Raw genomic sequence first — 25,685 nt, 5'->3', positions numbered from 1 at the left:
AAAGAAAGACAAAAGAACGTCAAGGAATCAGAAAAGAAAGCCGGAAGGAAAACAAGGTCACAATGAGGAAGTACCAATGGCTACAAAAGCACAAACAGGATACAACTGCTCTTAACACCCTTCCTGTTAGACAGACCTCCCCCTCTAATTGTGATAAGCCTTGTGTGGCTTCCCCCTTATTTCTACTACTTACAGTGGGACTACCAGAGAAAGAGAGACATAGATGACATTTGCTTCCAAAACAGGTAAAAAATTGCCATTATATCAAGCTTACTGAAACCAGCAGAGCACGTTCTGCTTTTAGGCTCACTTAATGTTATCTGCAAGGGAATTTCCAGTGTACATCCATTCTCCAGATACATGAATGACCCATGCCTTTCAAACACAGCAGAAGAAAACACCACTGGGGATAAAAATTAGGTTCTTGGTTCCCATACTCGTCCCCAGCACACCCAGCCATAGCAATCAGATTTGTGCGCCTGACTTTTTCCGTTACAAAAAAGGTTGAAGATTGAAACAGGCAGAAAAGCCACTAAATTCTATCTTTGCCTCCTCCCAGAAGCTGTCCTTGTTGACGTACATAACACCCAAATGCTAAACTTCCAGGAGGCAGTGTGTGCAGTCCCACTTTTGAGAAACTTTCACTGTAACATGAGCAGGATTGCTTGGAAGTAGGAAAATTTCCTAGCAAATCATTATCTATACACTCAGAAGTGCTGTATCTACAGTCATTGTGTTATAAAAACAAGCATTTTCACTTTGAAAGGCAAATAGAGGAAGGGGCAGTTTTTCTAGCCCTAGCATTAAAGGAAAAAGATCGGGCACTGCAGTGTTTATTTATCCTGACCTCATTCAAAACACTACCAAGGAGGGTGAGCACATCCAGGCAGCTGAAACTGCACGTGGCTCCTCACCATATTTATAAGAACCCATGCACAGTATGCAGGGGGTGAATATGGTCATTAAAGAAATGTTCAAAAGGAAGAGCTGGAGAACATTCAGAATACAAAGGAAAGAGTAAAATAAACGGAATAGGAAGATTCTGGGGGAAAAAAAATCCATGCACTGCAAAAAATAATTTGTAAGGAAAAAGGGGGGCTTGTCTATTTTGATTAGACAGGGTGGAAGAAAGGTGAATAAAAGAACAGAAGCAACAACAGTGGAAGAAGGGTCCATAGAAAGCCTGCTGCTTACTCTTTTCCTCCTAATGCTGTATATATGCACAGTGAAAGCCATCGCTGTGGTCAGGCAGTGCCCGTGGAGCCCCCCAGCCCCCTCTTGGAAGAGCAGCAGCAGGGCTGTCGCTGCTCAGCTTTACATGACTTTTTTTCTCAGGTCTCTTTGCCAGGATCACCGTAAGAGACATGGATTGTAGTTTCTTTCCTTTAAGCTCTAATCTGTTCCCACTGAAGAGCCTTCTCCTCACCTTCTTAGCTCTGTACCTTCCTCCTACTCAAATTTGGCACCACTCTCGTGATTACACACAGCAGCGAAGCTTAGCTGAAGTGCTGTGTCATGAATTCTGACCTAAAGCTTTGAATCTGTCTGACACAGCTTTGCTGCAAAGCTGGCTTGAGCCAGCTCCAAGGTAAGAGGATCTGTGCAAAGTCGTATGGTAAAGCTTGGTGGGATGGCTGGTCACCTACCGTGCCACACAGTGCAACTCAAGCTGTGGGACGGAACTGTGGCCGGCCATGGGCATATCAATTTCGCACTGCTTAATGGCATTAGGTTTTAGCTTGACCTTTAAAGTTTGTATCATTTCAATAACAGATATTTTATTGGATACTGCACGCATTGCACTGTCATGTCAATTCATCCTGCTGCACTGTCAGTGCACATTATTTTGACTGTGAATCAGTGCATCAGTTCAAAATTAAGTTTCCACCCATGGATGAGCTGCACTGAAATGCTGAACAAACACGCAGCAGATTTTGTAGTTGGTTCGTGTCCTATCAGCCCAACTCATCCACAGGACAATGCCAATGACTTCAGTGAGCTGACAGGAAAAATGACCTTATTTCCATTTCCTGTACAACCCCTTACTCATTTGTATTCCTGTGCTGGATGTAATCAGGAGACATGAAAAATCCAACAATGGCCAATTAGCAAATTGATACAGGAGAAAAATATCTGGTGGAGAGGACATTGCAGGGCAGTCCTCAGGCCTTGCTTTGCTACGGAAGCCTTCCAAACATGAACCGAGTGTCACAAACGCAATGATGTCTTCCCAAGGCTGTAGGCAGCCTGAAACAATAGGCTCAGGCCAGTGACTGCCCCTGCCCCATCAGTCTGCTGGAGCTGTCAGCTCAAGAGCCCACCAGCATGCTCCTGAATCAGCATTGACCATGTCACCTCTGAGGTTTTTGCAGTTCTAGCAGAAACAGGTGGAATTCCTTCTTCCCTGTGGCCTTGATCAGCGGTTGTGATAGGGACCACGAGCATCTGAACAAGACAGAGGCTTCACAAAAGACGCAAGTGGAAGATGGGAGCACGGACAAGAGCAGGAACACCAGAGCTGGTCTGAGACGAGGCACGGTTTTGCACTTAGCAGTGCTGTTATTGTTACTTTCAGCCACGATAAAATATTACTTAGTGGAAAAGTTCACGTCGTACAAGCTGGAGGTTTTGCTGTCGATAGCAGAGGCAGATCTGCACTGGAGAGCAGGAACCATGTTCTGAGTTGACACCCTGTACATGGGCCACACATAAGTGGAAGACATGGGCCTCTGCCCTTATTGCTTAAGCTGTCTAAATGTGGACGTTTGATTTCAGCAGGGTGTGTACATTAATGTAACTTTTAAATCATAGGAATTCCTTTTTCTTTACTATACTTGGTTTGAAGTGAAAAAGTTGGAGGTTTACAAGCAACACAAATATTCACAAAAACAATCATTTCCCAGCTACGTATAAAGCACTCTAATAAGTGGCATCTGGTAAATTATGGCTGAGAGAAAAAGCAAATTAAAAAACCCCTTAAAATAAATTTTAAAAAATCTTATTGTACAGAACTGCTGGAAGCACTTTTGATTTCTTGACCAAATTAGAAGATCTGTTAATTCAATAGAGAAAGGATTAAGGCTGTTATTGCCATTCAGAGAATTATGAACATAGCTATGTTGCCATGTGCAATTTCCTGTGAAAGAACGGCTTTTGCTTCATCTACATCCTCTGTTCCAGACACCCATTTTCCCTTGAGCTTGTTTACATGGGAAATCAAGCCAAATTAAAGAGCTTAAGATAAACCAAGTAAGGCCATTCATATAGTCTCTAATATCCTTTAGCTAACATAATTTTATTTTTTTCCCCTGCAACAGTAATTCTTACAAATGCCTAGTATTCAGGAACCACTAAAACAAAACTGGATAGCACAGCTACAACATGAGTAAATGTTTTATGCTTCTGAATGCAATGAGATATTTGGCCAAGAGACTTTAGCAATGCCAGTTTCACCCTGTCTACTTTGAAGGGTAAAAAATTGTGTTTAAGATATACTATTATTAAAAACATACTTACAAATCCTGCACAGTGCTCACAGAAAGTTGGTTTAAGATAGGTCATCTCCTGAAAGTTATGAATAAACCCTGGTCCCATTTTACACTGGAACTGTGATTTAGCTCTCAGAAAGTAAGCCATCATTTCTTCTTTGCTTATAAGACCATCTCTGTGAGGGAAAAAAAGCAGAGTAGATCTGTGACTGCTCACGGCACTGAACAATTCAGGATTTTCTCATTGCAAAAAAGCACGCAGCACAGAAAACACATTCTTTGAAAGAGCTGCAACAGTCCTGGCAGAAAAAAGCCCTTAGAACCTTTGTGGTTCTTATCCTTCATTAAACAGCAAACACTGAACTTATAGCATGGACCTTGGTTTCTCACCTGTTCATGGTATCAGAGCACAGACAAGGCCATTAAGTGAAGGATCTTGACTTACTGCTCACACAGACCAAGGGGTTACGCCCCTGGCTGACCACCAGCCTCGACAGCCAAAGAGAGTCTGGACAACAAGAATTATCAAGCCCAGCTGACTAGGAAATATATATTATACGTACCTCCTAGGATATTTGTTACCCTCTCTCTGCTACATACACTCATTTCCCCTCTCCTGTACACAACTTATTTTTTTCATCAGTCTGATGCCTGGTCTGGATACAGCATCTCCACTGTAATTTGAGCAGTACTCTAAGGGTTTTGACTCAGTCCCAGCAGGAATTCCTCATTAAACTATTACATAAATGATTTTGAAAGTACCAGGTAAAGCATGACTCCAACCTGGGTGGGCTTATAGAACCGACTACAGGATAAGAAGTTAAATGAGAACAGAATTCAGCCTTCAGTGATCTTCAGTGCCTTAAGCAAGATGTCAGACACACGAAGCTTGGGAGACACTGTTTCTTCAATATTTGGTTTTCATGAGTTTTTAAATTGAGGAAAAGGAAAAAAACACAAAGAAATCTCCAAGCTTACTGGTCTTTGTCCAGCACACAGAAAGAGTCCAAAAAGGGGAAGTTGGCAGCTATACTTTCAAAGTCTTCCTGAGAAATATAGCCATCATGGTCATGATCGTAGTTCCTAAAGACAGACTGGGAGAAAAAAAGAAATTATTGTCCTAATATCTAGCCTATCCTGAATCTATACCTGCTCTTCAACCTTATAATTACATGTAACCATGTTCAACATTACTAATCAGATGCTCTGCTGCATTGTTTTATTCCTTTTATTCCTACTTGGTACTTCAATATGCATATGTATTGGACTGTAGGGGAAAAAAAGGCTAATTTTTAAAGAAAACTTGACCTCAGTATTTATCTAGTGATGGTCCTCCACACCGCTTCAGACATAATTTTTCTTGCTTTATTTTTCTTCTTTATTGGAAATGTCACTAAAATTCTGCCCCGTGTGACATATTCCCTTTGCTTCATTAAGTATGCTTTTTAATCACAAAACCACAAATAAAACAAAAACAACCCAACAGCAGCTTTCCCATGAGTATTTCAGATGTTTTTGGCTTCACTTCTCTTTTAGTTGGTCACCTCTGCTCTGCCACAGTACTGTTTCAATCTCATCTGTTTACTAATACTTTGACATCCAGATCACGAGCACTTTATATCTAACAATGATTCCCTCCCATCAATGCACCCCAACTCGCCACTAAGTAAAAACAGACATGGGATCAAATTTAAAAGGTCGCATAAAGTGATGGAAGCCCTCCTTAGCTGCTAAGGAATTACTATATTCTGTCTTACTGATTGCAGAGATGTGCAAGGGGCGTTAAAGCTATGCGTGATGCCGATGGGAAAAACATGAGTGTCAAAGTCAGCATGACTGTCTGAAAGACACGTATTGAAGCACAAACTCTCTCATCAGAATAAGATTTGGTTGACAAAGACAAGAATTTAATATACTGAGACCTCTGTGTTTGCATTGTCCTTATTTTCACGAGAACGTGATGAAGCCGATTTCTAAGCACCTATCAAATGACCTGTAACCGATGACTGGCAGACCTCAAAAATACATCATCAAGAAGGAACCAATATGCAAACCCAAGCAGTATTCAATACTTTTAGTAATAAAACCAATGCCTTAAAGCACAACTCAAAGCAGCTAGTAAATGACAAAGATTGGCAAAACGAAGGCGGCTATACAGAGAGTGTGGGCCTCTTGGTAAGCTGTATCCATAACAGCCCCAAACCATGTTTTAATCCTGTCAAACTCAAGATCATACGTCCTGAACCAGGCCAAAATTGTGGAATGGAGGACTGCATCTCTCCCACCCTCAGGAACAAGAACAACCCCCTCCCCCAGCACATTCTGGAAAGATTAAGGAGTTGCGACAGACTTCCTATTTAAACAAGCTATCAAAGAGAGGTTTGCATGTGGAGTGATTTTTATCAACACATATGGCACTGACAAAAGCAATACAGGAACAGCATGTGCAGCTCTGGCATCCCACATTAAGAGAAAAATGAAACTTTTTTAAAAAAAGAGCATGTACAAAAAGTAAACCACAAGATATATTTGAAGTCTGAGTGAGAGAACTGAAGACTTTGTTTAAGTTATCTTAACAACATAACCCCAATTAATGACCTGTAACACAGACGAGGTCAGAATTTAATAGTTCCTCCCAGACTTAGTTATTAATTTGTAAAAAGCAGAAGAAAATCTTGCTTCATTATCTACAACAGATTCCTGGTTCCTCTGCATGCTGCTCACATCACTAAAAGTCCCTTACACACCAACACAACAGGGCTCAGTCTCTCCAAAGGAACCTGGGGGCGTTTCGTTTTGTTTGCATTACCTAACATGTCACCTTCCAAACTGAAGCTGGAAGATCCCAGCTATAATTCTTCATGACCTCATGCCCAGATTTTTACAGTGATACCAAGACAGTGCTTTCTTTACCATACGTAGTATGCTCTCGACAGTCAAATGACAGCAAGTTGAAAACTAGAAATACGGCTTCCGGAAACCTTCTCTGGACCTAGTAATGTGTGAGTTCTTGTTTCTGAGTATTTGTGTTTCCAGCTGGCTGTTACCAGACATAAACTGGGTGACTAGAGCTGTGAAAACTCAACTTTGCCCTCTGAATTTATATTCGCTAATCAAACCTATTGAACAGCAGCCAGGCTTTGGATGCTCCTGAAAGTTTGCTCCTTTGCATCGAGAAACCTGCTTACTAATCCCATCACTGATTGCAGGAATAAAATAAATATTTCTGAAAGTATCCGTAAAGGCTCAAATTTGTTATTGGATGGCTGAAATTCATCCCAACCACAACAATCTCTTGAAAAGCTTGAAATTAATTATAATGATGACAATATCAAAGCTATCATTCTTCCAAATATATTATACTTCCAGTATATTCTTCCAAATACTTACATCCACCAGCTTTCGTATGTGCTTGTTAATGACGGTAGGGTCAGGTTTTGGTACCACTCCAGATGCCCACTCCAGTGGCACTACTGGCTTGTTAGGGGTCGTTGGGGAGGTAGGCTGCTGAGAGATGGATCAGAACACAAAGATTTTAAAATCTGAATTATGAAGTTGAATTTCCTGCTAAAGCAGCTCTATATGTCGGAGCTACAAGCACAAACTACTGGAGTCCCTGTGCTGTAAAAATGTGCTTAGCAAAACATCAGGCAAAGGTTTTAAAGGGTTGCTTGCCTCTGCTAATGGCTTCAGTTGGGCTCTCTGTGGCACCTCGCAGCTACGCCGGCAGCGGCAGTGCCCAGCGAGCTCAGAAGCGAAACCAGGCAGACTTTCCTCACTGCTGTCTCCGGAGGGTTCAACAGCAATGAGACTTGGAGGAAGGGGGAAGAAACGAGGGTCTTTGGACACAGCGGGCATCAGAAATAGGCAAGCCCAGAAACCTGCTTTTCTCCTTCCTGGTACAGCCCCCAAGGAACTCGCCATCACGATGCAGCCTGGCCCCAGCACCCTGCCGGAGGGACCGTGCCCAGGAGCCACGTGAGGGACTGCGGTGGCCTGGATAAGTTAACACTCCTGCTCTGTACAGCACCAAGAAGAGGGCAGGATGCAGATGCTGGGGCAGAATTGTGCTCAGCCATCCTACTGGTTTCCAGCCAAGACATGCTATGACGATGTGGCAGGGAAATGCCAACGCCATAGTGGAACGAGAGTGAAATCTTTCTGGGCAGGGACAGGAGCAAATTTGCAGCAGGCCAGGATGCACAGCTTAATTCATCTAGGCAGCCTGAGCAGAAAGGGGCTAGCCGTTGACTTGCTCTCCAGGTAACACCAGCCAGACTATTTTATTTTGAAAACAGCTTGGTCTTGGCGAAACGGTAGCTGACAGCTCACTTGATGCACAGAGCACGCGCCCGACTCCCTCCATGCCACTACGGTGCTTTGGGAGAAGCTCTGGCACGCAGCTCGGCTTGTTCAAGTAGAAAATATAGGACAAACCTGAACACAGTTTCAGGTAAGGCTTCAAAAACCACCAGGCAGCATGAAAAATGCTGCAAGGCGTAGTGGCCTTCTCCTGCATCTGCCCCTGGACAGCCGGCAGGTGAAGCAGTGTCAAGCAGAAAAATTTCAGCACGGTTTGGATCAGAAGGGAGACGGCCCACAGCCTCAGAAGGCCCCTGTATCAGCTGATGAGCAAGAAATCTGGGTCCCATCTGTCTCCCTATGAACTGGTGTGAGTTGAGAGGGAGATCGTTAAGCCATCTAAAAATGTTACAGTTGTTATTGTGTATAACAAAGGTATTGCAGACTTTGACATTGAGATGAAAAATGGTCACAAAGTCATACTCTACCATGCTTGGTAGGGAAAAAAAAAGAAGGATGTGTTAGTGGGTTGGTTTACTCATTTGGCTTTTCCTTATTCAGCTGTCAGAACAGCTTTTATCAATTCCTTAATGGCTCTTGACTCATCATACAAATCTGCACAGGTAAGTTTAAGGAAGAAAAAAATCCCTGTATCTGCAGAATTCAATTCCAACAGGAAATACAGTGAACCTGGACATCCAGCTCTATATGCCAAAAGCACTTACAGAATGTTTTAATCCTAAAATTAATGTCACCACACAGCGATAGACCAGCATGCTGGCAAGTATTTTTGCTCTAAAAATATGCAGAAATGTGGCAATCTTTTAAAGATGACATGCTACATGACAACATGTAACGTGCTGGTATTGTGATATTCTTACAGCTATGGTCAGAGACGAAATTTGAAATGTGTCTTCTCGTAAAAAAATCTTAGACTAAAGGGACTCAAAGCATCAGTATCAAAGAATCAGAGTGGTGCTAGACTACCAAGTCCTCACAGAGAACTTTTAACTCCTGCTGGTCCAAGTGCAAAATGGCAGAAAGAGACTGAATCCACTGGAGCATTCCTCTTTATTCTGGGCTATTTCATTTAAAGCCTCATTCAATTTTTAAGTTTTTTGACAAGCTGCAATGAAAACTTCATGTTACTGCCCACTAGCCAAAGGGAAATGTCGGTTCCTCCAATTTCACTCATAGACTCGTATGAACAACCATAATTTTATTTATGTATTTGAAATGCATGCTATGAGGAAAGATACTAACCAGTGTCCAGACACTACCTAGCTGAATTTACTGAACGTTCAGAAACACTGTATCTGGTCATGCTGTTTGTGATTTAGCCAGTAACTCCTGTTTGTTTCACCAGCACAGGGATAATGGTATCATAGACTGAAAAAGCATTTTCAGATGGATGCAAGCATCTGCGTATTTTGGTGTTGAAATAAATTCTACTCAAAAGCAAAAACTCTATGTCAGTGTGTCTTCGGTGGCATAACTGCACCAGGCAGAGTTGTCTTCTAGGCAATAGGGTACTAGTAAAAACTCCCAACAAGAAGGTAACTAATGCACAGGGAAGAGCAGGACAGTGTGACAGGGAGATGCTATCTATCCTACAACTGGCGGTCAGTCTTCAGTATTTTTTTAGGCTGCTACGCTGACTGAAGAGTCTCCTCCCAGTTTTAGCAGAATGAAAGTCTTGCTCAAGTCCCTGTTGACAGCATGCTTGTATGCTAACGGAGCAGCTCCACTTTTGCCTCGAAAATGACTGCAGCAGCATGAGGCACTTCCTCTGCAGTGCACCTGCACGGGAGTTGTACCCATACAACAATAAATCAAGGAGCAGCTGGAATGACATAACTACGCTGTCACGTTGCCTTTGACAAATTTTGCCACATACAAAAGCTCTACAGATTCTTTCCCTTCTAATAGAGCTTGTGTGCTCTGGCACTCCATCAAAGAGAAGTACGCTTCAAATACTCCGGCTTCTGTCGATTCAGCTGTAGCTTTTTACCCATCAGGGTGCTGCAACAGCTCAATGTCACTGGTTATTCATTGATCATTATGCAGAAGTCTCCCACAATTACTGGGTACTGTTAAAGTTCACAGCACTGTTTATATTGCTTTTGTCCTTCTTAAAGCTCAGGCTGGAGATCAAAGCGGCAATGTGATAATTTTCTTCACTTACAGCAGTGGCCCATTAGTCCTTCCCAGCATAGCTGTGTAACAAATCAGCTTTGCTGGCAGTAATGGGAGCACGAGGGAGCCAGAATGACTGCGATAAATGGGAACTGTTGTGGTCAAATCATATCCAACAAGGACTGGAGACTCAGTAATGAAATTCCAGGTGTTTAAACTGAGTTAGTGTTGACTAAGGAAATATTCAATAGCTTCCTTACTGTTGCTAATCATCCACCATTGAAAGCACACACAGAGTCCTCAAACTGGTCTCCAAGAGTGATAAACTATCTTAAAAGCCAGAGAAACCCTACACTTGGAAATTATGAGGTTCTGCTTCCTTGCTTGCTTTAAAGAATACTTAAAAAACGTAAAAAGCACTGCAATGAATGACCTCAGGCTACTGGACTCTGCTCTCACACCCTGCTAAGCATTTCCAGCCACCTTTAGTTTCTGCTGGTGTCAGACTTGAGAGGGCTCAGCCTGAGAGCACCATGTGCTGGATATGATAGGTAATAAGGTTGTTAATGCACTGATGAAATGCTCAGAGAGAAGAGGAGTCCCCAAACTTTGGCAGCAGAAGAGAGAGTAATACTTTAAATGAAATTCAACTATTAATTAGGAGATTTATCTGTATCTTCAGACTTGCAAAGCATCATGTAGGTTAATGGTTGGACTTGATGATCTTAAAGGTCTTTTCCAACCTAAACAATTCTATGATTCTATGATTCTATGTACCAATGCAGCATTATCTTTAGTTGCACATAGTAAAAAAAAAGTAATATCTATTCTGAGGTGTTTAAACATTGCTTGAGAGCCCAAGATACAGCCAATTCTACATAAGCAAACAGTTTTTAAAACATTACAGCTAATGCTGTGCCTTACCTAAAACAAATCTTTGAACTCAGTGTTGTTTTATATAACTGCACCAGCATCCAGAAAATGAAGTAATGGTCACGCATTAAATAATTGATGTAAACTTACAAAGAATATCTTCATATAAAGCAGAACTATGTTTTCCAGGACTTGCAGAGGTTTTGTTGAAAAATAATTAATAAGGAAGTCTGGCATGTTTTACTACTTACTTTTCCCAATATGCACTAAAACCTATAAAGAGTAACTGTGTTTACTATACAAGCATACACACTAAAAAGCTTTATGTGAATACGAATAAGGAAACACATTAATTGTCATTTAAAAATTTAATCAACTGCATGCAGACAGAATTAGCTATGTGTCAAAATGCAGTAAAAGATGACCTACAGATTTGGAGTTCCTGGGTTCCAGCACCAGCGAGAGCTTGTAGATATCATCCTCAGTGTGATAGAGGTCCAGGGACAGCTATGTGTAAGAAAGAGGGAAAACCAGGAATATTTATTAGACTGGGTTGGATATGACAGGCTTGTAAGCTAAACAAAAAGTTTTGCTACTCAGAGGTCAGGATACACGCCAAAGCTGTGTGCAGCTGCTGGGAAAGCAGCTTTTCACAGAGTTGCAGAACCACATCTAGGAACCACCTTCTTTTAAGCAGAATTTTGTGCAATGGGTAAGCGAGGAGTTGTGCCCTTTCCCAAGATAGGTACACATCCCAGAGCAAACACATGGCTTTAGACATGTCTGGATATGGCATTATTCATTTTGCCTAGCTGTAACACTACGCTGATTTTTGCGCTTTGTAATTTGGTTATGGGCACCAGTGAAAGTCTGAGCACCCTGCAGGTTCCTTCACCCAGCTAGCATGCTGCTGTCACAGGGGAATGTAAGGACCTGTCCTAAAGATAACGTAGATCCGGTAACTGCTGTAACAAATATCGTTCATGTACTCAGTTATTCACTGACTCTATTCTTAGGTTCCTTGGTGGTATAAAATAAGCAGAACTCAGCTGGAGCACATGATATTATCAGCTCAGGCTGGGACTGACAGCAGAATTGCTAGTTCAAAAGGCCTTGCCCTGTTCCTACTAGTTTTCTCAGCAGGCCAGATGAGCAGGGTGTGGATTTGGGGATGGAAATGCATTAGTATTTACTGAGCAAGTTTGTATCTCCCCTTCCCTGAATTACCTGACCTTATCATAAGCAGCAGTTATAACTTCATTAGGCACAATGTGTAAGCACACAGTGGGCAAGGTATTGTCTAGTACACAAGTTTCAAATACTAGCAAAAAAATTTCAAGCATGATGACAATGCAGTTGTATAAGCTCTCATTTTATATTTTATTCACAGTTTTGCTCTGATGGATAAAGTGTAATACAAGTTTTCCTAGGACAACCTTTACAGTGGGTGGCACTTTCCATTCTAATTTGACTTTTATTGCTGTCCTATTTTTCCAAGCAATTTGGGGGGCCTGAGGAGTGATCAGAAAGGCATAACTTTTTTTCTGTAAGTGGAACTTACTGAACACAAGTTAGGGAGGGTGACTTTCAATTTGATTGTTTAGAAATTTCTCATTCTCTTCACTAGACTGTACAAATGACTGGGACTTTCCAGTGATTTGCATATAGTCTCAGAACAGGTTAGATAAATAGCTGTTGAGACCTAAAAATAGTGGGGGAAAAATGGTGGCACCAAGTAAGTTCTAACGCAATTAGTATAAATGCACTGTAGTCTAGTTGAGAGACTGAGATCCACTTCCAATCCACAGAAAGTGATGAAACATTTACCCACAGGCTTTTATTTACATTGTGAATTAAAACCAATGTGGGAATAGTGCACATCAGGTAAGCAAATCCCTTAAGCATCCTTACCAAACCTAAGTTTTCTAATGATGAAAAATGTAATCAGAGCTATTATTCCTCTGTGGTGCACTGCCAAGCTCGTGCTTAGGTCCTCTTTTACTACTTCTACTTCTTAGCTCCACGTTTCAGATGCTAGGGACTGGTACAGAACTGAGTACAGAGTCAGTGGAGATGGAGCGAGTGTGGCCAATAAGGCAGGAAAGGAGGAAGAACCACACAGACTAAGAGCAAGCATGCAGTAAGAAGTGAGTCCATCTCTGTGTAACACGTTCTGGCTCACCGGCAGCCGAGTCATGGCACATTTACTTCTCTTGCCCATATAACTCACACTCGTTTACACATGACAAGGGAGGACTTGCATCGCTAGAGCTCCCTCCCAGCTTTTGCAGTCTCCTATGCAGGTAAACCTGGCATTTGTCTCACTGCCCTCCATACAGCAAACCTTTGCCTTATTTGTGGCATGTTAACTTCCATGCAAAATGTTGGCTCCTTTCAGCTACGTCTTCAAAGCTAAAATTCTGTGAGCTAGAAGCTGATTTTTTTATGCTGACAATAAGATGGGGGGGCAGACTTCTAAGTTTGTGTGCAGACATTTAAGGGAAGAGCGAGACCAACTTGCCAAAATGCTGATCATTCAGCAGCGACCACTGAAGCCAGAGAGACCTCTTGTTCCCCATTCACCCTTTTGATCTATACACTCAATAGCATCTGAAAAATGCCCGTAAGACCCTTGACTAGGTGCCTTGAAGTTTACTACCAAGCCCTCGCCCCAGCTTTTAAGTCAAGCTCTCACTTCATAGCTCTTAACACAGTTTCCCCAAACATCACCATTTCCAAACCACTTGAAAGGTATCAGCTCCCACAGAGGGGATAGGGCTCCACCACCCAGGAAAAGAAAAACCAGGGCAAATTCCCACATGCCCACGAAATATCCATTTTTTCTTTTTGTGCAAGTTGTTGGACGAGCAAACCAGCACCCAGTGATTTACTTGTCAAGGAAGCACAGGCCAGGCTGTTAGCACTTGCTCGGTGTGGTGTAAAAGGCAACACTGCAAGGGATGGAGGCCAGGCAAGAGGTTTACATATTGCTTACCAGGACAAAACACCTACTAAAAGCTTGCCCGGGTGGAAGCGGCTTAATGGGAAAACAGCAGAAGTGAACAAATAGTTGGGTCAGCTGATTCACACGCAAATGAAAAGCACTCTACACCTTTATACACATTTACTAGTTTTGAAAGGCAGTTTCTCTAAGTAAGTTAAAGGTGAGAAAAGTTTTTACAGTTTACATTAGAGAGGGAAGACCTAGCAATAAATAGAATAGTTATTTCTTCAGGCTCTGAAAACTGAGGATGACTTTGGCAGCAAGGGAGGCTAAATCTGCTAAAAGACCATTTGCACATAGCAAGGTCAACTATTTTTAGTCGGCAGTTCTTGTCAGCTTTGGGCTGCAATCCTAGCTTTTCTTCTCCTCTTTCTCTGACCCCAGCCTGTAATTTAAAACTTTCTTATCAACAAAAAGATTGACAGAAACATTTCATCTACTATATAAGTTCATTATTACTGTTTAAGAGACCACTGTAAAAAAAAGTATTGTATTCATATATACAGATGAGGACAAAACCTACATACTGGAAGAAAAATAAGAATATTCATATTATGATATGTACCAAAATTCTGGTCTAGGAACTTTTTGTAGAAATTTGGGTTTTTTTTCCTTTCCAGGAGTCACCATCTTAAATCAAAACTTCCCACACTATCAAACGTACTTGACCCACAACTACACTTCCAGTGACTACTATGAAGATAGAATTACCCTGGAAAGGTTTTAGGATACCTATAGCTGTCTACCTAGGATACGCATGGCTGTCTCCATCATTACTAAAAGGTACCACCATGGAATCATGCTATCAGGTAAAAAGCAGCACAAGTTAATTTTAACCTGCGTCTGGAATCAACATTGCTGCATGCACCTTCATTTATTTACAATGAGATTGGCTCAGCTGTAACCAAAGTCAGCAGAGTTATATTAGGAATGAATACATCAGAGCATCATAAGTGAAAAAGTACCCATCATGTACTCAGTTACTTCTGGTAAATGAAATATACTGAATTAAAGATGAAAATATAAATAAAATCCCTATCATTTTGCCAAAAACAAACAAAACAAGGAAAATATTTTTTTAAAAAAGGAAAAACAGATACACTATATAAGCTCAGGTTGATACAATGAGGGATATGAACCTGCAAGGTCTTAGAAAAATCTGAAGCTTTCTGCTCCTTTTGGAAAGCAGGCTGTCACCCAAAAGAGAGAAGAAGAGCTAATGAAAATGTCAGCAGCAGTTCAGCTTCCATCTCTCACTTCACATTGTTTAATTTCTGCCCTTTTGGACTCAGTTGCTTATTGCTCAGTTCCCTAGAGCCTGAGGTTCCACTTCCCCCTACTCACAGCCAAGCTTGTAAGAAACTGTGAACTTTCAGAAATGACCAGGGAGGGAAAGAATGGCATGAGATAAGAAGGCAACTCTCAATCCCTACAAAAACAAAACAAGATAATAAATATCTGCCTTTATAGCCCAATATTTAAATTAAAGGGGTGTTGCAGTGGGCAACTCATGGTCCTTTCTCTTCCCTGTCCCACTAACCAGGACTGGGACTTGTTCCCAGATTGTTCCATACAAGGTGCAACAGGAGAAGGTTTTCCTATTCCCCCAAGCTTTCTCATTCCTCATTACAATGAAGCCACAGGTATACCCACTCCAGCTTGGTAGCTCCAAGCTCAGGCTCGTATTTGTCAGCCTCCACAGTGTAAAGCTCTGTACCTGATCAGTCCCAGCATAAATCCATCACAAACTACAACCTCTGCTTACTTTCTAGATATGCACATTTTTGAGCGTTTTAAAGGAAAGCATGAAAGGAAAAAATCCAAGGCTCCTGCCCAATAGCCCTCCAGTGAAGGCATTTACCTAGAATGAGCTAGGTAATGAGAGTCACCTCAAGTCTGTGACCTGACTGAGGAAAAACTGGAATTTGGTTCCCACCTGCCCAGGGAGTGGGGGACAATGCTGATACATTGCCTGTTCTGGACACAGCTATTCAGAGATAGTGAAATTCTTTCCCTGGCTTTTGATCTAGATTTTTTCCTGACATCTGAAAGAGAAAAAAGAAATTTGGAGAAAAACATGGTCTTGAGAAGTTCATGCTATCTAACAAAATTAACACTGGAAAAATTCTCAAATTTGTCCTATTTACACACAGACTTTGTTTAGTTCTAAGTTTATTTTTAAAATAGTTCTATTGATTTAAGGAGAGCAAAGATATTCCCTTTCAGTCCGGATTAGAGCTCTGAAAGACAAAGTTAAGCAACAAGAACAGAAACAGCAAAAAATGATTACATATTAAGAGAGTCCTTTACCTAACATGACTTGTTTCAGACTACTCTCAGGTGAGTAGGTGACTTCTATTTGCCTGCAACATCAACTGCTTTATAACAAACAACATGCCTTTTTTTTCATGTTTCACAGGTTCTGTCTTTAATTCCAAGATACTGGGGTTTGCCCATGACCTGAACAAACTGTGGTGCTGGGTCAAACACTGCTGCAGTTCAGATCAGTGCTAAAATGACTACGTTTCAATAGAAACAGGATTTGGCCTGATGGTTCAGGCACCACACTTCAGTATGTTTTGAAATAAAGTGTGGTATTTATCGAAACTACTTTCATTGTCTACACATCAAAAAGGGGACTGAAAGTTAATTCCTTTTAGCCTTGTCAGTTGCAGCTTTTAAAAAAAAAAAGTTTTATTCAGTCTTTTCGAAAAGTCACTTTCATTTGGTTTGAAATAGGACATTCAAATCCTTATCTGTAATTGTGTGCAAGTTTCAAACCTCCCCAAATGGAGCCACTGCCAAGGAGGAAGGAGAGGGGAAAGCGCAGGGGTTGCAGGGGCTGTCTAACACCATTCAAGAGCATTTTTATTTACTGGATAGGAAGAGTACTGTGTTGCACACAAAGCACAGGGGAGTAGAAGAGAGTGATGCCCAAGTTGGAATTTCACTTGTGTGTCCATGTCAACACGTCACCCAATCTTTGCTCAGGAGACATAAGCCTCAATTCTAAGTAGTCAGAACTTAGTTTTTCCTTCTCCTAACACAAATACAGCCCTCTTTCTGTCATCCTTAAAATAATTAATTGATCACAATCCTGTTGCTGCTTCCAGCCATCACATACTACAGTAATGAAACTCTCTTTGACTTTGCTCACACCTCATGTGAACTTGTTTCTATTTTGTATTCTCTCCCTTTTCTTTTACAAAAGTGGGATAACAATGTGTACTAATCTCTGTCGATATGAATATTCCTACTGAAATTCAACATCTGAATAACAGAACTAAATTGAAACATACTTAATACTTACGGTTAGCAGGTTAATTAAATCCATATTAGGCTCTAAATGATGAGAGGCAGTTTGCAGGGAAACCAGTTCACTCAAGGTGATGGAAAGCTGCTGCATTTTCACTATGTTAACTTTATTCTCATCTATCCAGTCAGGAAAAATGACATGGACAGCAATCAAGTCCTTCAAATGAACTCCTAAAATAGGAATTTTGAAGCCAACACAGTCAGCAAAAGCCTTGCGGTAGTTGCAGTAGTTTCCATTGGAAGAGACCAGCTCTGTCATTTCGTTCCAGTCCTACAAATAGCCAGAGAAGCAAAGCCTCTGTGAAAGCATTCATAGCATTTCCTTAATCTGTTTTAAATGAGCACAATTCATGTCAGGGTGTCGACAGTGTTAATTTCCTCTCTGGCACAGGCAATCAAGCAGAGGATCTCCGTGAGCTGATCCTTCTCCACTGAGAGGAATGCAATCAAAGTGCCTTTTAGGATGCCCTGCCATGATCCAAGTATTGTGCTGCTGAGACACCTGCACTGCAGAACCCATCAGACCTCAAAGAGGTGATGTTCTGCTCAATATGTCTATATTCTGGAGTCCACCATACCTTTGTGACTTCTGAAGACAGATGAGAATGAGTTTCTTTCAGGCGAGAAATAGAGCTGTGGCTTAGACCTCCCACAACTGCCATCAGTGTGTTGAAGTTCTGGAGGTGAAGGAGCTTCTGCAGGAGAGATTGATCATGCATAATTAAAAATAAAGGAAATACATGTGGCAGCTATCCAGTGTCACACACGACAAGCTAAAGGAGACTGCTAAAGCAGGAATCACTAAACCAGGGGACATAGCAGAATGGTTCAGCATTTCTTTTTTTAATTAGCTTAGCTCCACAAGAAACACACAATAGTGACAGTTGCCAACTAGAATACAACAAAGAAAAATGATTTTATAGTTGTGCCTGCTAGTTAAAAAATGCAGACATACCACACCTGAACAAATAACCTGCAGTGACGTTGAACAGGCTATTCACTGGTGAAACAGCACAAAGTGCATCCAGCTCATTTGTTTACCACAATCTCTGTTTATATTATTGCTTTATGCTGGAAGAAAAAGACTCATACGCATGACTTACCTGTGCAACATTGATAAACTTTGTGATTACTTCTGCCCTTTGCTGGGGTGTTGGTTTGCTGAGAACCATGAGCTGGACCCATTTGGAGATACCATTAAATAAAGCAATAGATCTCTCCAAAGTAGGATTGTTCTCCAAGCAGCCATGGATCACATAGCTTTGGTAGTCTGTGAACTAACAGAGGAAAGGCATTTTCAGTAAAACGGTGGACAACTTAAGAACCAAATTGAAACTTTGATCATTTTTCCTTTTTAAAGCTCCTCTTGTTTAGAAAGTGACCAGGACTCAGGGTCAGCAGACCCTGCTGCACATCAATTCTTTCTTAAAAGGTTTTTGTTGGTGGTTTGGTTTTTTTTTTTTTTACTTACATGTCAACTTAAAACTTTAGTGTTTGTGTGTCAGATAATACAGGAGCCTGCATGACGAGCATGATCACTACTTCCATGGAATTATCTTTCCCATAATTTACTCAACACTTACAACATTTTATTCTGTGTAGTTTTACTTGACATCCTCATAGCATGATACTCTATAGGAATTATCTAGTGCTACAAGCAAGAATCATATAAATAAGAGCTTTCATCCTACTCCAATATCCTGAACAATTCCATTGTTGATGTAAAGAGGGAAATCTTGGCCCCAACTGAAATCAATAGAAGCTCTATCACTCTTCACAGGAGCTTGAACTGCATCCCAAGAAGCTAACTATGCACCCATTTTCTTCCTCCTATGTCAAAAAAAATCTGTTACACAAGGAGCTACTTCTGATAAATCTTGCTCCTTTTGATGTTATTGTTCAGAACACACAGTCCCTGTGTGTTCATGGACACGGTTCTACATGGGAGAGCTACAGATTCCAAGAATTAAAGTTCCTTAAATGTTTGGGAAACACTTTTCAGCTGTCCCTTAAAGACAGATTTTTCAGAAGCTTATGACATAACTTTAGCTTGTGTAGGGAGTTGCTTACAATGCCAGCCAGCACGGATTTCTTGGTCTTAGCTGATCAAAAATTGCCTGCTAGAAGCCCATACGATGGCATATACTCTTACACAGCAGATGCTCGTCTCAGAGCTGCAGACAAACAGTATTTCAGTGTTCAGTTACTTTTAAATGTTTTCTGTTATAGTTAACACTGCCCTTCTTTCTCCTCCATATTTTTTTTAAATAGGTAAAACCAAAGACAGGATTCAGACTAATCATCTTCTACAATTATATAGCTTTGAGATAACAAGTAGTACAAGATTAACTAACTCTAATTTGTTGCAGAGAAACATCTGAGATGATAGCAAAACTCAAGCCGAAGAATTAACAGACAAATTAGAAACAACAAGGAAAAAAGAAAATTCATTGCAGGTCTGAGTTTTCTTTCTGGAATTCCCAAAGGAATTAAAATATATCTGAAGTCTAATTAGACATCCATGCCTTTTTTCTTCTCCTTCCCTCGTTCTTTGAGGTTAGCATTGCACAGATCACAGCAGGGTGTTTTCCCATGATTTGAAGTCTAGAGTAATAAACCTTTGAACGTTATTAAATGACGTCAAAAGCGATTCTATTTAGACTGGTCTCGGCTCCTCATTGAGCTCTTTTTCCTTCCTCTCTTGAAACAAACAAAAAACCACACATATTTTTCTTAGTTTTGGAGTTTGATTTCTTTCGTGCTCCTAAACACTTTAAAAAAGTCTCGTTTTTTTGCTGAAGAGAAATTGTCATCTTGAGAACTTACTGCTTCTGTTTGCCACCAGATACAGTGGCATCATGTGACCTTTTCATATGGATATTTGCCAGCAGAAATCAGCATTTCTTTTGGCATTTGGTTACTCATTTGTTTTGCTTTAGCTTCTACTTTAATTTTAATCCATTTTTGCCTCTTGTTCGTGTACAATCCTGTGTGAAAATAAGCAACTGTATCTGAATTTTCCTCAGTGCCAATATGGGAGAAGGAGGAAAGAGAAGTCGTGCAGTCTCTGTTCTTGCAGGTTTTCAAGACCCAACTGGCTAAGTCCCTGAGGAACATGATCTGTCTCAGAGCTGGCCCTGCTTTGGGCAGGGGGTTGGCCTAGAGGCCTCCTGAGATCCATTCCAACTGGAATTATCTTCTGATTCTAAGTTGGCAAATGAAAGCAAAGTTTCTAAAGAAGTGGTTGGGAGTGAATGGAGACTACAGAAGGACTATATATATTTCAGTCTCTTCAAAAATTCTTCATTGCAAAGACTCTGATATTTCCTGAAAAGTAATTAACTATTTTCCTCAGAGGAAAAAAAAACCACCTGAAGATTTTGAACAATAATATTAGTTTAATCAGTTGCTGCAACATATGGCTGCAGTAGCTTTTAGCAGTAATTTTTGCCCAGAATTTCTCCACAAAATTAACTTCTGTCACTAAAAGCATCAGTCACGAAAAAGATCAAGGAAGTGCTGGTGCAGCCATGGCTATGTACATCATATGAAGGATTATAAAGACTTACTACACTGAAATGTCGAGGGAAAAAAGTCATAAATGTTAAACCATGTGAACACTCTTTAAGGAGAGGCTCCTAACTGCAAGTGACAAAGTTGTAGGCTTCTTACAGAAATTCTCCTAAAAGATTTATGCTCCAGAAAAGTGAGATGTTCAGCTAGCTCAATGGGCTCCAGATGGTCAAACAGCAGGCAGGCTTTTCCCTTCTTGGAAATCCTCTTCCTCTGTGTAACTCTTCTCATCCAGTCATAGGAAGGACTGCAACAGAAAAATAGGCATAATTCTCAATTCTGTTTGGGTATATGTGAGTATAGCCCACTGTTCGCACACATAGTATAAAATTACCAAGAGACAGAGCATGAGCTTTCTGATCTGTGACATCCAGCACATAACAAACACTCAGAGTAAGACCAGTTCAGATGCGTAACAGAAGATAAGAGTTTCAGAGGCGCTACTGCAAATGATAAATAATAGCAGGTTTCTACCAGAACAAAAGGATAACGTACTCTTGTCTGTGATACAGGAAGCCATAATTAAAAAATGCTTTGGAAATACAAGAAGAACAGGTCACACCAAATTCTGATACAGAATAAAAAAAGACTTGAATAACATCAAGGATTAATTTTTACTCTGTAAGACCACAGGTCCATGAAATAATGGAACAACAGAAACAGTCAGTCAAACAGCTAACAAAACAGTAAGAAGTGGGTAGACAAAAAGGCAAATCACTTGCTTGCAAGCAATGGAATAATTCCTACCCATATACAGTAAAAGCACTTCAGAGAGCAGAAAGAGGTTGCTAACAATATTTTAAAATGAAGATTTAAGAGGCAATATTCATGTGAGTTCACTGGTACTGTTCTTGCAGGAAGTCTTGCAACCTTCATTGAGATTAGTAGTGCTGTCCTTCCAGGTTACTATGCCATTTTTAAATAAGGAAAAATCACTATGCATATGCCATATTTTAAAAGAAAATCTACAGTATTAGGGGAGATACAAGAGCCTGTCTGATGATGTTTAAAAGGTAACTTTCATTTCAGCGTGTCAAGGAAATAACAGTGTAATCATTTTGGTGCAATAAAACTACAAACGCAAATGCTAAAGATTATCCAGTTAAATCATGGAAAAAAAGTACACAGAAAGCCGTTAGAAAAAATTAACAGGCTACTGATGAGAGAACAAAAAAGCTTCCCTGGGAAAATGCAAGATTTACACAACATGCCAGTCACTGCATTGCTTGTCATTCTGTATGGAAAATTATAGGGAAAAAGTAATACTAATCACTTAATTGGCACTATCTTTGTCAGGAAAATTATTTCTTTCCTGTTTATATTAAAAACTTACATACAGATAAGAATCTTCTCTTTACTGTAGCATTACAACTAGAATTTCAATTTTTTAGTAACTTCAAATTTAAAGACAATATAATATTTTTGTAACTGCTTTTTTGCTCTCTCGAGTTCAAGATGGCCCTTAATATTTTTATATTTTACACAGAACTAGAATTCTGCTGTTACAGAGACAGAGAGAAAGATGTTTAAGCTCATAACATCCTTACATGCTGGAGATATCAATGAGATGAATGTGATCCTCATATCCGAGCTGGCTGGCTACTTCTCGAAACTCTTCAGTCAAACGAATCAGCCCAAGATCCAAGTTAAACTCCGCAGGAAATTCCAAAATCCAGTATCTGAAATCCACAGACAGTGGTTCAGAGAAGCCCAGGGATTCAGGTGTAACATTCAGTGGCTGCACATAGATACTCACATTTTATTCAATAGGAGTTACAAATATTTCAGACCCAATGGCTTTTGGGCAGAGAAGGTGGACTACCCCAGCTTGTTGCTGCTGTGATTATCTGTGACACTGAAGTGGCAAAAGCCACTTTATCATATAATTTCCTTTGGTTAACTCACCACAGCACAACACAGCAGCATTCTATTGAAATGAGAAATTAAAGTGATGCCTTCAGTGACACACACAAAAGGTGCACACATGTGTCCTGACTCATGCTGCCAGGACACCCAAATGACACTTGCATTTATCTCTTGTCTAAGTGAGACCCTTTATCTGCTCAGAAGAGATTTTTCAATGAAAATGAAAATGTGAATTTGAGTGGCAGTTCCACCACCATAACCATGTAAACGAGGTATCTCCTCTGTTATTTAAGGGGGTATGGAAAAGGCTTTATCAGTCCTGCTTTCAGTACCTCCCTTCCTTTCTTCACAGTGATGTAACTTAGTCCAGAGGAAGAAAGAAAAAGCATATCTTTGAGGGAATCAGGTTATAACATGTTACCTTAAAAACTCATGCTTTCTCTTTTACAGAGAGATGTTCCTACACAAGCACAGCCTAACACATGAAAGCTTTCCCACAGAAACAAGGTCAGAGACAGCTGGTGCAAGGATCAGAACATACTCGACCTGTAATAGCTTTGGCATCACTAACACATTCCTGTCGCCATAAATTATATAGGGATTGCGTGAACTGAAGCCGACATCCCAGAGACAATGTTCCTCTATCACACTAGATTACACTTTGAAGCAAAATGTCTCTCCTCTGTGTGGCACTGAACTAGTCTCCCTCTAAGAGACGTCACACTCAAACACCAGGGAAATCATAGCGCAAGTTCTCAATCAGCTTTTTAGATAATACAGTTATGTGTCTTAAAGGCTAGATGGCTTAATGTAAACAATTGTTTTCAAAGCACAGAAATTCACTCTTCACTATAGACTGGTGATCAAGTTAAAAAGAAAAAAGAAAAGCTTTATATTTCCATGGTTTATTTTTAACCTTTACAAAAAGAAATTACATTGACAGTATTCACAGAAGCATAAAAACAAAATGCTAGAGGACTAGAAGCATGCTTACCTCATGAAATAGCAGATTTTTAATCTGAATTCATTGCAGTTCTCCCCATTGACATCTCTATACGTAGGCTAGTTAAAGAAAGCTTTGTGTGCCTTGATTCAGTAATGCTGTTTTTATCCACAGAAGACTTTGACACTAGACCAGCTGAATAAAAAACAGTATCAAACTTTTCTTCTAGAGATAACCACAGTATGCTCTGATATTTCATTCACTTTCACAGCATCTTAGGAGACACAGACCATTTCCTGGCGGCCACTTTGTTTTTTGCCTTAGTAAAAATATCTCTATTATACTATTCTGAATATTCTGCTGAACGGTTTCTTGCCAGCTCTGGTTAACCAAACACGATAATACTTCTGATTACTGAAGAGGTATAAATGACATGTATGTGCGTAGCTCCCACTGGAAGTTCATACTAATCCAAGGCCAGCTGGCCATTACACTTTTGAAAAGTTATCTTGGCAATATATTTCCACTTATTCAAAGTTAATTCAAAGTATGCCTCAGCAAACTTGTACATATGGAAAAAGTCCACAACCAATAGCAGAAAGAAGCTCACAGACTTCCACCTTTTAGGCTGAAAAAAATCTCACCACTAAACCTTGTTTGTCAGTAATTAATTAACACATTTTTACATGCAGTCACAGAAACAATCTGCTTTTGACGTTGTAATGTCAATTTGCAAGTCTTCCTGAAAGGATATATGGAAAGAAGCTTGCCAGCCAGCTCTGTGGAAGGCAGATACCACCGGTGCATTAAAAGAAAGGTTCTTGGCAAATGGCTGGAGCACCGATTTCCTTTGTCATCTGCAAAAGAGAAACAAGGGAGTCAACCACATTATTCATGAACAGAGAGAAGCTTTTATTCTTCAAGTGGAATCAGAGTGAAAGGATCAAAAGTGAAAATGTTGGGTCATTATCTACCAAATAGGTAGGAAACAAAACCAAACAACACAAATGCTCCTTCAGTGATAACTACTGCTATATTGTAGTGGTAGGTAAAAAAAAAAAATCCGTTTAGATAACAGGCCATAGCTAGAAAAATGGGGTATGGACAGCACTATGCTAAATGTTATACAAAGAGACTGCCGGTAATCCAAAGAACAAATCCAAAACTAGTCCATCAAAAGGGCAGGGAGATGATTTATGTACAACCACTTACAGTATTTCTTTTATTGCAGCTTTATAGCTTTATGCTAACAATTACATTGTTAAAAAAGGGATCTGCCTCAAGGAATTACATTTCAAGGCAACACCTCACATCCGTGCCCGGGGTCCCATCTCCAGCTGCTGTACAGGCCCCTGTGTCTTTGCAACATAGGCACTGAAACTACAGAAAGAGTTATTCCCTAGCATGCTTGCTGACCATCAGTGTTCCTCAACATCTGCAATCTTAGATTATTTTCTGTCTGTCACTCTTTTAAAAGACAGTAGTTGATATGCATGTATGAAACAGGAACCACACATGGACTACACTTGTCAAGAGAGTGTGTATACGAGGAAGAGAGGCATGATTTCCAACAGACAACAAGTGTATGGGCTCTGCTACTTCTCATTAGGTATTTAGAACAACAGGTTTGATAGTGGTCTACAAACATGGATATATGGGCATGCACTACACTCAGTAGCAAGATCTGCCCCTTAATTATTTCATCTCTCTCACCTTTAGATACTTGTTTCTCTCCATAAGGGAAAAAAAAAATCAATACCTCATTCCAATCAAAAGCTGTCCTGCATTTCAAGAGAATCTAAATGTAGCTTTGTGAATTAAGGCCCCACTTCAAAGCATTTAAGCCCATCCATGAACTCCTCTGACTGCAATGTGACATATGTCATGACTAATGGTGTTATGGATCAAGATCTATTTCATCACTTCTTTCCCTCAAACCTGGTACATCACATTTTAATAAGAGTAAAAAGATTACATGAGCCTTAAGTCATATTCTTGCCAATTACTGCATGATGATTTGGAAAACCTTTCAAAAAATGACTGGTCAGAAATGCAGCTGTGTAACCACTCAAGACAAAGATCAATGCCAGAAATAACTCCTTGAATAATTCAACTAAACACTTCTCTTGGTGAAGGCCAGCATTTTAAAAACCACTATACCCACCATTGTGCATTATCTGTATTA

The 25,685-nt window shown here is 40.3% G+C and overlaps 1 protein-coding gene across 2 annotated transcripts in view; it reads right to left on the bottom strand.

Annotated features, from left to right (window-relative positions):
• RASGRP3 (RAS guanyl releasing protein 3) overlaps positions 1-25,685 on the bottom strand; it is a 51,807-nt gene that overhangs the window by 4,781 nt on the left and 21,341 nt on the right. Inside the window, exons 3-13 of one of the 2 annotated variants that reach the window (XM_075496127.1) lie at positions 24,255-24,357; positions 23,552-23,614; positions 22,239-22,370; positions 20,791-20,938; positions 18,222-18,395; positions 17,697-17,813; positions 17,114-17,389; positions 11,229-11,306; positions 6,879-6,995; positions 4,467-4,582; positions 3,517-3,664 (exon numbers count right to left, since the gene is read on the bottom strand). In XM_075496127.1, the coding sequence (XP_075352242.1) occupies positions 3,517-3,664; positions 4,467-4,582; positions 6,879-6,995; positions 11,229-11,306; positions 17,114-17,389; positions 17,697-17,813; positions 18,222-18,395; positions 20,791-20,938; positions 22,239-22,370; positions 23,552-23,614; positions 24,255-24,357 (1,472 nt within the window). Of the gene's footprint in view, positions 1-3,516; positions 3,665-4,466; positions 4,583-6,878; positions 6,996-11,228; positions 11,307-17,113; positions 17,390-17,696; positions 17,814-18,221; positions 18,396-20,790; positions 20,939-22,238; positions 22,371-23,551; positions 23,615-24,254; positions 24,358-25,685 lie in introns of those variants that run through there. The other variant, XM_075496126.1, reaches the window with a different exon arrangement.

Source organism: Mycteria americana, chromosome 3 (assembly GCF_035582795.1).
Source record: "Mycteria americana isolate JAX WOST 10 ecotype Jacksonville Zoo and Gardens chromosome 3, USCA_MyAme_1.0, whole genome shotgun sequence".
NCBI lineage: Eukaryota > Metazoa > Chordata > Aves > Ciconiiformes > Ciconiidae > Mycteria > Mycteria americana.
This window is presented reverse-complemented; position numbering and strand designations above follow the sequence as displayed.